The following is a 15057-nucleotide window of genomic DNA, read 5'->3' as shown; positions in this document are numbered from 1 at the left end:
CCGTGATTTCCATACAAAAGAGAACATTCATGTAAAATTTATCTGAGGCAGAGGGAAGGAAGGGGCGTTTGCTGATAAAACCGGGTTGCTTCAGAATAATAACCTGGAGGACATGGTGTAGGAACGGGAAAGATGGGAATTATGGACATTACGAAGAAAAAGGAGACAAGCATGAAAGGGTTCCTATCATTTTAAAACGCTGATGTCATACTGAGATGTCAGAAGTAATGATCGATGGGGATCCTGGTCCTGAGACCGCCACCAATCTCTTGCCCCTTCATTAGATCCGTAAAGGGTTACAGATGAGATCTTAAAGGGGTTGTCTCACTTCGGCAAGTTTTATTTATTATGTAGAGAAAGGCACTTACTGATGTATTGTGATTCTCCATATTGTCTCCTTTGATGGCTGGATTCATTTTTCCATCATATTATACACTGCCCATGTACAGGGGTTACCACCACCATGTAACCCAGCAGTGGTGGTCGTGCTTGCACACTATAGGAGAGAGCCGGTCTCTCTGGTGGCTGGGGCTGCAGGTGTGTGCATAGACCAGTGCTTTTTCCTATGGTGTGCTATCACGGCCACCGATACTGGATTGCAGGGTGGTCATAACCGCTGGATATAAGCAGGGTATAATTTTTCAGGTAATGCTCCATGGGAAAAAGTATGCAACATAGATCCTACCAACAAAACCAGAGATACCATCTGTAGGCATCTGTTTTGGGGTTCTTGTCCCTCATTAGTTCAGCGATACTTATTGCTCTCGTGGAGAATTGCCTGAAGAATAAGTTGCCCTGCACTGCAGTACTTTCAGTGAGAAACAGAGGTGCGTCTAAGGCGTTTCACCCAGTAACCCTGTGAAGGCAATACGGAAAACTGCGGCTTCCCCAGGAGCAGTAGGATGAGCTGCTGCAAAGACGCCAATTGACCAGAACAGTTTCAGCCACAGCTTCTTCTGATTATTATTTTCTGTCTCCTTCAGGTACCAGGTGAAAACGAGAAACACTGGAAGCCAGTCTTAATTGTCATCACAGAAAAAGATCTCCTAATGTATGACAGCATGCCCCGAATGAAGGAAGCCTGGTACAGCCCTCTGCACAGCTACCCCCTCATCGCAACCAGGTACCACAGGGGTTGTCTAAAAAGGGTCACAATCCAGCAAGACAAGGCATTACACTTTATTACATCTGGTAGCATTAGAGGAAGAGCTTGTTCATTCGCAAACCCTCTTTACATTACGATGAAGTAATGTAATGTATGTACAAAGTGACTCCACCAGCAGAATAGTGAGTGCAGCTCTGGAGTATAATACAGGATGTAACTCAGGATCGGTGCAGAATAAGTAGAGATGCCCTTGTGGTTCGCCCGGCGGTCGTTTTGTGGTGAATATTGCGCATTCGCGATTCGCCGAGCATGCGAACATATGGCGATATCCGCCGGCGCAATATTCTTTTGCATTGTGCCGAACTTTGACCCATGACACATACATCAGGTGGGACAGGACAGCCAATTGAGATGTTTCAGCACATGGACATACCCCCACCCTATAAAAGAACCCGATCTGACAGCCATTTTACATTCTGTGTTTTGCCAGTGTAGGGAGAGGTTGCTTTGTGGAGCAGAGACAGGCTAATACGGACACCAAACGCTAGCTAATAGGGCCACAAAAGTCCTTTTAAGGACTGGTATAGGTGTGCTATCGATAGGTGTAATATACTGAGGGGTTTGATATACTTATAATATACTTTCTAACATAGAAAGTATATTATAGTGCATATAGGGACAAACGCTATTGGAACAACTAATTGCAACGGGTGTGATATACCTGTTGCCCCCAAAAAAACTGATTGAGGAGTGTGATATACCTTCTTCCACAAAATACTGATTAAGGGCTGCGATATGCCTGTTGCCCCAAATAAACAGGGTGGTGTAATATAACTGTTGTGGCAAAAAAAAAATTTGAGGAGTGTGATATACCTGCTTCCACAAAATACAGATTAAGGGGTTCGATATACCTGTTTCTACAAAATATTGATTGATGGGTGCGATATACCTGCTTCCACAAAATACTGATTAAGGGGCTCGATATACCTGTTTCTACAAAATATTGATGGGTGCGATACACCTGCTTCCACAAAATACTGATTAAGGGGCTCGATATACCTGTTTCCACCAAATACTGATTGAGGGGTGCGATATACCTGCATCCACGAAATACTAATTAAGGGGCTCGATATACCTGTTTCTACCAAATATTGATTGAGGCCTGCGATATACCTGCTTCCACAAAATACAGATTAAGGGGTTCGATATACCTGTTTCCACCAAATGTTGAATGAGGGGTGCGCTATACCTGCTTCCACAAAATACTGATTAAGGGGTTCGATATACCTGTTTCTACAAAATATTGATTGAGGGGTGCGATATACCTGCTTCCACAAAATACCGATTAAGGGGTTCGATATACCTGTTTCCACCAAATATAGATTGAGGGGTGCGTTATACCTGCTTCCACAAAATACTGATTAAGGGGTTTGATATACCTACTTCCACTAAATATTGATTGAGGCCTGTGATATACCTGCTTCCACAAATTCTGATCTTCTCTAGGGAGAGGAAGAGGCAGGCTGTTCCGCAGGGGTGGTAGGGTTCGGGCAGGTGCACTAGGCCAGGGCCTAAGTGGGAAGTTGGAGAAGGCGCGTGTGTTTACTTCAAGGGTGCACCAGAGTTGGTTAAGTGGCTCACTCAGCCTTCCGCTTCTGCACCCTCCTAATATTTTGTATCTGCACCCTCCTCACTCTCTGCTGTGTGCACCCCCAAATACACCACCACCACCTACATAGCCCCTCCACTCGAGTCAGAGGAATATTTTTTCCATCCATTCCCGGACCTTACCGATGCGCAGCCATTGTTGACATCTGATGAGGAAGAGGAGGTACCAACGGCCGCCACCCAGCTGTCTGACGACAGTACCCAGATCAGCCCAAGGAGGGAGGTCCCCACTGTTGCTGCCTACTCCAAGATCTCAAATGTCAGTGGTGGTGAAGGTGGCGATGATAACATGACGTCCATCGACACGTTATCATCGCCACCTTCACCACCACTGACATTTGAGATCTTGGAGTAGGCAGATCCGTGATTTCCACGAGAGAGGGAGAGGAGGGGAGTTCAGAGGGAGAGACGGAGCAGCAGAGAGTGAGAAGGAGGGGAAGGAGGCAGAGCTTGCAGGGCACAGTAGGCAAAAAGCAGACTGCAAATGTATCTGGAGCGAGCCATCCACCATGCATGGTCACTTCTGGAGCTCCCAGAACTCCAGCACATGGCTCCGCAAGTGTGGTTTTTTTTTTTTTTAACTTGTCAGCTGCTGACAATAGTGATACCATCTGCAGCCTGTGCTGTCAACGCATAAGTCGCAGTAGGCCCAACACTCACCTAGTGACGACCGCCTTAAGAAGGCACCTGGCCTCCCATCACCGAGCCCAGTGGGCGCAACGCCGTCAGAACCCACAAAGCCACACTCCCGATGCTCCACGTCTTGCCTCTTCTCCTTCTCCTCTCTCCTCCCATTTGTCTTCCACTCCACCTTCCACCGTGCCGTTGTCGCGTTCATCTGGCAGAAGGCAGTCTTCCGTGGCCCAAATGTTTGAGCGTAAAAAGTTGATGACGCTGGATAACTCTCTTGCCCAACGGCTGGCTGATCAGAACTTCTAGCCATATAAACTGGTGGACTTGGAGGCCTTTAGAAAATGAGTGCCCATTGGCACACCGCAATGGAAGGTCCCCGTAAGGAAATATTTCTCCCAGAACGGCATCCCGAAGCTATATGGCCACGTTCGGCAAATGAATATATCTCTGGCACACAGTGTCGGTACCAACATACATCTGACCACAGACATGTGGTCTAGCAAACATGGGCAGGGAAGATACATAACTTTTACTGCCCACTGGGTGAACCTTCTGATGACCGTCAAGCATGTAACCTGTGGCTCCCGTGTGGATTTGGTGTTATCACCAAGGATTGCATGCAGTCCTGCCTTTTCTTCTCCTCCTCCTACTCCATCCTCTGTCTCCTTCTTGGCTGACTCCTCCTTTTCCACTGCTACCGCCTCCCAAGCTCCCCAGAACCTATTCAACGTATCAGGTGAGACTTTGCCATGCTGTGCTGCGGCTGTTGTGCCTGGAAGCCAAGAGCCACACCGGTCCTGCACTGCATGGCACACGTCCTGAACTTAGTCGTGCAGTGATTCGTTGCCAAATACCCCGGGGTTCAGGACGTCTTGCGGCAGGTCATTGGTCATTTTAGAAGATCTTACACGGCCATGGCTCGCCTTGCTGACGTTCAGCGGCGACACCACTTGCCCATCAGACGTCTGATTTGTGACAGCCCGACGCACTGGAACTCCACCTTGTATATGCTTGATAGGCTGCTCAAGCAGCAACATGCTCTTAACCACTACCTGTACGAACTCTGCAGCAGGACAAGTTCTTGGGAGCTTGGTTTCTTTTCACCGCACTAGTGGTTGCTCATGCGCGACGCATGCAGACTTCTGCGGCCAGTTGATGAGATCACAAAACTGGTTAGTCGCAGCCAGGGCACCATCAGTGACATCATACCTTACACCTTCTTTCTGGAGCGTGCATTGTGTTGTGTCATTGATAAAGCCGTTGAGGAGCAGGAGCTGGAAGATGAGGAAATCGCAATGCTCAATGAATTCCCAGGGGGGGCTACTCCATCTGAGACAAGTCAGCAGGAGTCTGAAGAGGAGTCAGAGGAGGATGGTGGCTGGGGGGAGGAGGAGCAAGAAGAGCAGGCTTTGAGAGGGAGTTTAAACTTTTCTCGGATCCCTGAAAAATATAACTTCCTTAGATAGACCTCTGCGCTCTAGGATTTCCCCTTCAAATACCAGACTGTTAGATGAAGGTTTCTCACTTCTGGATGGAAGACAGGACCCTGAAACGACAGATCCTGCCTGTCCGGAAGAATCCAGGGATCTGCAAGAGATAGCTTCCTCAACCAAGTGAACCACGTTCTCCTTGGCCAGAAAGGGACATTTAGAATAAGCCTTGTCTGTTCCTGCCTCAGCTTCTGTAATACCCTCGGAAGAAGTCTTAGAGGAGGAAAGGCATACAGAAGCTGATCCGGCCATGGAAGGGAGAAGGCGTCTATCCCTGACGGAAAATCTTTAGGATTTAGAGAAAAGAATAGGTTGCATTTTTTATTCTTTATGGTTGCAAAAAGGTCTACTTGAGGTTGGCCCCACAGCTGAACTATCTGACTGAAGACTTCTTGGTTTAAACACAATTCTCCTGATCCAAATGGTTTCTGCTTAGATAATCCGCCACCTTGTCTTCTGTTCCCTTTAAGTGTACTGCCTTGATAAAAGGAACATAAGGAATGATTAGAGAAAAAATGTCTCCGGCTAAGGACATAAGATTTCTGACATTGTCCCTCCTTGCCTGTTTAGGTAGGATACCACAGTGGTGCTGAGAAGATTTTTTACTCCTTTTCCTCATATTTTGGGTAGGAATTCTCTTAAAGGCCAACAGAACTGCTCTCAACTCCCTCATATTCTGGGAATCCTGACTCTCTGTTGAACTCCACACCCCCTGCCGAACCCCCCCACTGACAATAGACCCCTCACTCAGTCGGACTGGCATCTGTGGTGATGGTTATTTGCTCCTGTAGATCCCAAGAGAGGCCCTGAGTCAGATTTGAAGTTTCCAGCCACCAGGTTAAGGATTGTATCACCTGAGGGGTGAGAGGAAGTGGGGCATCGACGGAGACAATGATCCCTGCCACTCTTTCAGAATCTGCCACTGAAACGTCCTGGAGTGAAACAGGGTCCAACTGACAGCAGGTATCGTGGAGGTCATTCTGCCTAATACTGCCATCCCTTGCCTGATAGTTCGATTTTTTGAGGCTACCAGGGACTGCACGTCTTCTCTTATTTGGGGTATCTTGCGCTGAGGGAGGATGCAACGTAGCTTCACAGAATACAGAATCAGTCCTAGAAACACACACTTTTGGGAAGGGGTCAGGTTTGACTTTTCCCAGTTTATCACCACCCTAGCCTTGCTAGAATTTCTATTAGTTCTAGAAGACGAGAGGTTAGAAGGTCTTCGGATTCTGCCACCACTAGAAGATCCTCCAAATAAGGAATAACCAGAATGTCTCTTTCCCTTATGTGGGCCATAACCTCTGCCATCAGTTTCGTAAAGAGCCTGGGGGCCTGAGATATTCCAAACGAAAGTGCTCTGTATTGTAAATGACGAACCCGTCCTTCCATAGACACCGCCACTCTGAGATATTTTTGAAAATCTGCATGAATTGGCATGTGATAATAGGCATCCTTTATGTCTATGGTAGACATGACATAGTCTTTGAAGAGATGTTTTATTGCAGACTGTCAATTCTGAATGATCCGTCTAGCTTGGGTACGAGAAAAAGGGACAAATAAAAACCCCTCCCCTTCTCTGAGTATGGAACAGGAACAAGAACCTTCTTCTTTAAAAGGCAAAAAACTTCTCGTCTTAGTGCTAAGTCTCTTACAGAATTTGGAGCCAGATTTGTAATTTTTTATCTTTCCGGTGGGGGAGATATAAGCTCTAGACGAAACCCCATCTTTTATAATACCAATAATCCAAGGGCTTGCCAAGATTTTTTCCCAAGCCCGAGAAAAGAGAGAAAGTCTTCCCCTTACGGGACAGTAACTGTCATTGTTGACCAGCCTTGGGCCCTGAAGTAGACTGCGTATTAAAGAGGAATCCCATATCCCTTCTACCTCTGTTGTCTTTTAGGGGGTCTGGAAACAGGAAAGCCTTTTTTGTTTTCAGAGGCCTTTTCTAAAAGGTCGTCCAAAACCGACCCAAAAAGAAAATCTCCCTGGCACGGAATAGAGAAAAGCGTATTTTTTTTTTAACCCGGTTGACCAGACCACCCCTTAAGCCAAAAAGCCCTGCTAGCAGAAATAAATAGAGCTGCTGACCTGGCATTTAATCTTAATGCATCCGCAGAAGCATCCGAAATGATGTCCACCGCTTTAAAGATGGTAGGAAACACCCCCAGCAACTGGTCTCTGGAGGTTTTATTCTGGATATGTCATTCTAACTCTTGTAGCCATAACTTTAACAACCTGGCAGTAGAGGTAGTGGCAATATTTGGTTTAAATGCCTGTATAGAGGCCTCCCATACTTTTTTAAGGTGAACTCTGCCCGTCTGTCCATCGGATCTTTCAAGGCACCAAGGTCCTCAAAAGGCAAAGCAGACCTTTTAGAAATCTTGGCGATTGGGGCGTCCAATTTAGAAGGCCTTTCCCAGCAGCAGTCCTCATCAAAAGGATATTTTTTTTAAATATTTCTAGGGATAAAAAACTTCTTGTCAGGTTTTTCCACTCTTTCTGAATTCAATATTTTATATTTTCTTTTAACGGAAAGACTCTTGATCTTTTATGCCCCGGGTCACCAAACATTATATCTTGAATAGATTTTTGTTCCCTACATTCATCCACCTTCATAGTGGCTCTAATAGCCTTGAGCAGAGAATCCATATCCTCGGGAAAATATAGGTCTACCAGTGGTTTCTTCATCTGAGGAAGAGTTTGAATCTTCTAGGATTTCTCTTTTCTTCATTCTCGTCTGAAGACTCTGAATCGGATACTATATTAGAGTAACCCTGCTTGCCCGAGGCTGAGGAAGGGAGGCACTTTTTAAACATTTTATTGAATCTGAGACTTCAGATTTGACAATATCTTTGATATTCTGAAGTAGTGATGGGGATTCCTCCTCTACCACCTTGTTCACACAATGCTGACATAACAACTTAGACCAGGAAGGAGAGAGTTTTTTTCTTGCATACAGCACACTCTCTTCCTTTAGATTTAGTGGTAGCTTTCCTAGGGCCCTCTTTGATATTCTAAAATAAAATAAGAGAATAAGCCCCTATTAGACGCTGAAGGAAGAAAAAAAAGGTGGGGATTGACCCCCTTACCCCACCAGGAATACTGGTCTGGCGTAATGGCCCTCCTGGACATCAGCGCGCTGACTACCCTCTTCCTCCATGGTACCAGACAGGGATAGAGAATGTTCTATAAGTGGATCCACAGATGCTTGCAGGCTGGCTGGGATTCTTCTGACCGCGCTCTGAAGGGTTTAAATACCCTAGGTTGGGTCCCTGCCGGCGTTCCCATGCGGCCCTTGCAGCAGGGGCCCTTACTTCCGGATCGCTCCTTCACTGTAGCTCCTTCATATGTGTTCCAAATACCAGAAGTTGCGTCCCACAACTTCCGGTTCGCACGCAGAGCAGGCCGAGAAAACTCTAAGCCTATCCCCTGCCCTCTGTAAATTGCTCCAGGCCAGGAGAAAGGCATAGAAAAGGCCCCGGACCTCCTGAACACCGCCAGGAGGATCCAGCGTGACAGCATCACCTCACGGTAATGCTGGGACTGCCCAGGAACACCAGCCCGACAAAACACATCCAGGACCCAGAAGGATTGGCCCCAGACTTAGCAGGCGGCTCCTAGTGGAGTCTTATGCCGCACCAGGTAACCGCTATAAATGTTGCACCTCAGGGGCTCCTGCAGCCTGATCCTAGCTCTCCACATAGACGTCCTATCCATAGGACAGGAAACAGGAACTGGTGGTACAGGAGCAGAGCCCCTCCTTAAGAACTCTCCACGAAAGTTCCTGTTTCCTGTCCTGGATGAAGGCGGTCTCTTTAAGGGTGCTGTCATGGGCGTAAGGGAAAAAGGGATAGATAACCACAAAGTTGCATATATGTCTAAACGTATACACTTGACATACGGCAAAAACGAGATGTGAACAGGCCCTAACACCTCCATAATGGCAGAGCTGGAAATAGTTCCTGGATCTGCTTTCTGCAGAGGTGAACCAGACACTTAACACATTTCATGGTCCTTTGTACATTAATTTGCACAACGTGAGAAGACCTGTGAGGTCAGGAGCTGCACTCACAGTAGTGACACATCTGTCATTCCCGGGCTGATGATATATTAATATGTAAGACAACAATCTCCGTGCCAGCCAAGCAGAAGGATGTACAGATATAGCAGATACAAGGCCTGGCACAGCAGCATTCTATAAATGTACAGTATATGATCCCACTAGTATAATATGGTACAAAAACATGAGGTGCTTAGCAAATATATTTTGCCTATTCAGAGACAGCAAAGTGACCTCAATATGGATAGGAACCTAACTGTAAACCTATATCTATGCAGTTCATAGGCATCTAGATTCAAGGAGAGCGGGACATGGAGAGGTAACAATTGTAGCAGTCACAGTGGGTTCCAATCTCCTTGAATTTTAGATGCCCATGAATGGCATGGAGATAGGTACCTATCCATATGGAGGTCACCTTGCTGTTCTGCATGGACACAGACACTGTTCGATCAGAATATATTTGCTAAGCACCTCATATTTTTATGTTAGATGTGGTACTAGTAGATATACGGATCATATACCGCATGTTTATAGAATGCTGCGGTGCCATGGCTTGTTTCGCCTTTAATTAGCACTATGTGCACGTGCGTATTGGTTTTTACCATGCACGATGTACTGACCAATTCTGTTCTACAGATATAGCAGAGCTGAAGCTTTCATTCAACTCTTTCAGTAACATTTATATATTATACTAGCAGAATGACCCGGCTTCGCACGGGTTGATTAAAAGATATCCACAGTGTTCCCCTTAACAGTGGCATCTTCAGTGCTCCACCCCCTTAACATTGACCTCCACAGCGGTGCGGCCCCTTAATAGAGACCTCTACAGTGCCCACCCCCTTAACATTGATGCCCCACAGCACCCCTCCCCTTTAACAGTGACCATCCACAGCACCCCGCCCCCTTAACAGTGACTTCCACAGAGGCCCACCCCCCTATGCCATTCTGTGCCCAAATAATAAATACTGCCGTGCGGTCTTCATAGTGTCATGATAAACATAAGACCTCCATTAGTCCCGAAATAATATGCAGTATCCGCATACTACTATAAAGAGGTCACATAATGCTGCCACATAATACTGCAATTCAATTCCTAAATTATAGCGCCATACAGTACTTAATACCTAGCTGCTTTTAGTATAGGTATGGCTATATAGGTTTTGAAGAGATTTATTATAACATCCTTAGCTGTCTAGGGCAGAGAAGGACTTAATGGAGACTTCCTTTTTGGTTTGAAGGGTTTTATTGTAACATCCCTGGGGGTCTAGGGTGGTGAAGAGGTTGATAGATAAAGAGGTCCTCTCACCACAAAAGGCAATGTCATAAGCAGGTGTCATGTTATAGAGCACGAGGAGCTTTTTGGGAAAGGATTCAGTAAAACCTGTGTTTTGTACAATAATTTCTTAGCTTTTTTCCACCTCCTGTGAACAGCTATCGGTACAGGAGGGACAGGTAATCAGTGATTGATAGCACTGCGTGTATCAGTGTGCATACAGAGTCAGTCACTGAGAACTCCTCCTTCCTGTACCGATAGCTCTTCACAGGAGGTGGAAAAAAGCTAAGATATAAACGTAGAAAATACAGGTTTTACTGAATCCTTTCCCATAAAAGTTTACATCAATCTGCTCAGCTCCTCCTGATCTATAACACACTACTTTCCAGTTGCTTTGCATTTAGTGGTGATAGGTTCTCTTTAAAGGGGTTATCCGAGATGTGCCATGATCCCATGCAACCACTACTTCTGGGATCGTGCCATACATTGGGCGATTACAACCTGCCAAAGTGCACTGCAGTTTTTAACCCCAGGCTGAGGTCACGTGCCCAAAGTACGGACATGATCACGGAAGTGGCGGCCGCACGGAATTGCTGCGCTTTTTGCATGACCCCTTTAAAGCCCTAGTGGCCCGGTATAGCAAAAAAGTTAACATTAGCATCCCTAATGGTTTAGGATAGTGAAAGGGCTGATGGTAAAGTTCCTGGTTGTGTAGGAGAGTGAAGTGGTTTTCCCCCCCCACACTGATGGTGACGGATTCCTTTCTCATGGGGCCCTAGGAAACATCAGCCCTGGGCACTTGTACAGGAAAAGATCAAATTCGACAAATCTTGGACCTTTGGCTGTCAGGGCATGAAGAGCCGCATGTTGGAGACCCCGCTCTGGAGGACCAGTGCAACACTGTGCTTATTTGATTGAGGAACAATATGACAATGTGACAACATGTAACAATGTGTCATCGTTCAGAGTATGCTTTATTCTGTTTTACATGTTTTTACTGTCATTTATGTTCAAGGTTATTACTAAGTAGGGATGAGCGAACTCGAACTGTATAGTTCGGGTTCGTACCGAATTTTGGGGTGTCCGTGACACGGACCCGAACCCGGACATTTTCGTAAAAGTCCGGGTTCGGGTTCGGTGTTCGTCGCTTTCTTGGCGCTTTTCTGACGCTTTCTTGGCGCTTTTTGAAAGGCTGCAAAGCAGCCAATCAACAAGCGTCATACTACTTGCCCCAAGAGGCCATCACAGCCATGCCTACTATTGGCATGGCTGTGATTGGCCAGAGCACCATGTGACCCAGCCTCTATTTAAGCTGGAGTCACATAGCGCCGCCCGTCACTCTGCTCTGATTAGCGTAGGGAGAGGTTGCGGCTGCGACAGTAGGGCGAGATTAGGCAGATTAACTCCTCCAAAGGACTTGATTAACTGATCGATCTGCAGCTGTGGATCATTGAGCTGCTGATCCTCAATTGCTCACTGTTTTTAGGCTGCCCAGACCGTTTGTCAGTCACATTTTTCTGGGGTGATCGGCGGCCATTTTGTGTCTTGTGGTGCGCCAGCACAAGCTGCGACCAAGTGCATTTAACCCTCAATGGTGTGGTTGTTTTTTGGCTAAAGCCTACATCAGGGTGAAGCTGTCACACCAAGTGCATTTAACCAGCAATAGTCTGTTCATTTTTTGGCCATATACAAAATCAGGGGCAAGCTGCGCCTGTCACCAAGTGCATTTAACCCTCAATGGTGTGGTTGTTTTTTGGCTAAAGCCTACATCAGGGTGAAGCTGTCACACCAAGTGCATTTAACCAGCAATAGTCTGTTCATTTTTTGGCCATATACAAAATCAGGGGCAAGCTGCGCCTGTCACCAAGTGCATTTAACCCTCAATGGTGTGGTTGTTTTTTGGCTAAAGCCTACATCAGGGTGAAGCTGTCACACCAAGTGCATTTAACCAGCAATAGTCTGTTCATTTTTTGGCCATATACAAAATCAGGGGCAAGCTGCGCCTGTCACCAAGTGCATTTAACCCTCAATGGTGTGGTTGTTTTTTGGCTAAAGCCTACATCAGGGTGAAGCTGTCACACCAAGTGCATTTAACCAGCAATAGTCTGTTCATTTTTTGGCCATATACAAAATCAGGGGCAAGCTGCGCCTGTCACCAAGTGCATTTAACCCTCAATGGTGTGGTTGTTTTCTGGCTAAAGCCTACATCAGGGTGAAGCTGTCACACCAAGTGCATTTAACCAGCAATAGTCTGTTTATTTTTTGGCCATATACTACATCAGGGGCAAGCTGCGCCTGTCACCAAGTGCATTTAACCCTCAGTAGTGTGGTTGGTCAAGCTGTGACACCAAGTGCATTTAACCAGCAATAGTCTGTTCATTTTTTGGCCATATACTACATCAGGGGCAAGCTGCGCCCGTCACTAAGTGCATTTAACCAGCAATAGTGTGGTTATTTTTTGGCCATATCCCAGTCTAATTCTGTCACTAAATCCATACCGGTCACCCAGCGCCTAAATACTAGGCCTCAAATTTATATCCCGCTAAATCTCTCGTTACCGCTGTCCTGTTGTAGCTGGGAAAGTTATTTAGTGTCCGTCAAAGCACATTTTTTGTTCTGGGTTGAAGTACAATTCCCAATTTAGCAATTTCATAATTTAGTGGTTTCTGCTATATCAGAGCTATTTGAAATCTATCCCTAAAAGGGTATATAATATTCAAGGTGCACATTGGGTCATTCAGAATAACTTCACACACACCCGCTACTGTGTATTTCCAAGTCTAATTCTGTCACTAAACCCATACCTGTCACCCAGCGCCTAAATACTAGGCCTCAAATTTATATCCTGCTAAATCTCTCGTTACCGCTGTCCTGTTGTTGCTTGGAAAGATATTTAGTGTCCGTCAAAGCACATTTTTTGTTCTGGGTTGAAGTACAATTCCCAATTTAGCAATTTCATAATTTAGTGGTTTCTGCTATATCAGAGCTATTTGAAATCTATCCCTAAAAGGGTATATAATATTCAAGGTGCACATTGGGTCATTCAGAATAACTTCACACACACCCGCTACTGTGTATTTCCAAGTCTAATTCTGGCACTAAACCCATACCTGTCACCCAGCGCCTAAATACTAGGCCTCAAATTTATATCCCGCTAAATCTGTCCCTAGTGCTGTAGCTGGGCGAGTTATTTAGTGTCCGTTCAAGCACATTTCTTGTTCTGGGTTGAAATACAATTCCCAATTTAGCAATTTCATAATTTAGTGGTTTCTGCTATATCAGAGCTATTTGAAATCTATCCCTAAAAGGGTATATAATATTCAAGGTGCACATAGGGTCATTCAGAATAACTTCACACACCCGCTACTGTGCATTTCCAAATCTAATTCTGTCACTAAACCCATAGCTGTCACCCAGCGCCTAAATACTAGGCCTCAAATTTATATCCCGCTAAATCTCTCGTTACCGCTGTCCTGTTGTGGCTGGGAAAGTTATTTAGTGTCCGTCAAAGCACATTTTTTGTTCTGGGTTGAAATACAATTCCCAATTTAGCAATTTCATAATTTAGTCGTTTCTGCTATATCAGAGCTATTTGAAATCTATCCCTAAAAGGGTAGATCATATTGAAGGTGCACATAGGGTCATTCAGAATAACTTCACACACACGCTTCTGTGCATTTCCAAGTCTAATTCTGTCACTAAATCCATACCGGTCACCCAGCGCCTAAATACTAGGCCTCAAATTTATATCCCGCTGAATTTGAATACAATACATTGGGCCAAATAATATATTTGTTGTTGTGGTGAACCATAACAATGAGAAAAACATCTAGTAAGGGACGCGGACGTGGACATGGTCGTGGTGGTGTTAGTGGACCCTCTGGTGCTGGGAGAGGACGTGGCCGTTCTGCCACATCCACACGTCCTAGTGTACCAACTACCTCAGGTCCCAGTAGCCGCCAGAATTTACAGCGATATATGGTGGGGCCCAATGCCGTTCTAAGGATGGTAAGGCCTGAGCAGGTACAGGCATTAGTCAATTGGGTGGCCGACAGTGGATCCAGCACGTTCACATTATCTCCCACCCAGTCTTCTGCAGAAAGCGCACAGATGGCGCCTGAAAACCAACCCCATCAGTCTGTCACATCACCCCCATGCATACCAGGGAAACTGTCTCAGCCTCAAGTTATGCAGCAGTCTCTTATGCTGTTTGAAGACTCCGCTGGCAGGGTTTCCCAAGGGCATCCACCTAGCCCTTCCCCAGCGGTGAAAGACATAGAATGCACTGACGCACAACCACTTATGTTTCCTGATGATGAGGACATGGGAATACCACCTCAGCATGTCTCTGATGATGACGAAACACAGGTGCCAACTGCTGCGTCTTTCTGCAGTGTGCAGACTGAACAGGAGGTCAGGGATCAAGACTGGGTGGAAGACGATGCAGGGGACGATGAGGTCCTAGACCCCACATGGAATGAAGGTCGTGCCACTGACTTTCACAGTTCGGAGGAAGAGGCAGTGGTGAGACCGAGCCAACAGCGTAGCAAAAGAGGGAGCAGTGGGCAAAAGCAGAACACCCGCCGCCAAGAGACTCCGCCTGCTACTGACCGCCGCCATCTGGGACCGAGCACCCCAAAGGCAGCTTCAAGGAGTTCCCTGGCATGGCACTTCTTCAAACAATGTGCTGACGACAAGACCCGAGTGGTTTGCACGCTGTGCCATCAGAGCCTGAAGCGAGGCATTAACGTTCTGAACCTGAGCACAACCTGCATGACCAGGCACCTGCATGCAAAGCATGAACTGCAGTGGAGTAAACACCTTA

The 15057-nt window shown here is 46.2% G+C and overlaps 1 protein-coding gene across 1 annotated transcript in view; it reads left to right on the top strand.

The window, feature by feature from the left end:
• Window positions 1–15057, top strand: part of SNTB1 (syntrophin beta 1) — a 176524-nt gene that overhangs the window by 137041 nt on the left and 24426 nt on the right. Inside the window, 1 exon segment of the mRNA XM_044294710.1 lies at window positions 984–1123. Within this exon segment, the coding sequence (XP_044150645.1) occupies window positions 984–1123 (140 nt within the window).

This window comes from Bufo gargarizans, chromosome 5 (genome assembly GCF_014858855.1).
Source record: "Bufo gargarizans isolate SCDJY-AF-19 chromosome 5, ASM1485885v1, whole genome shotgun sequence".
In the NCBI taxonomy this organism is placed as follows: domain Eukaryota; kingdom Metazoa; phylum Chordata; class Amphibia; order Anura; family Bufonidae; genus Bufo; species Bufo gargarizans.
This window is presented reverse-complemented; position numbering and strand designations above follow the sequence as displayed.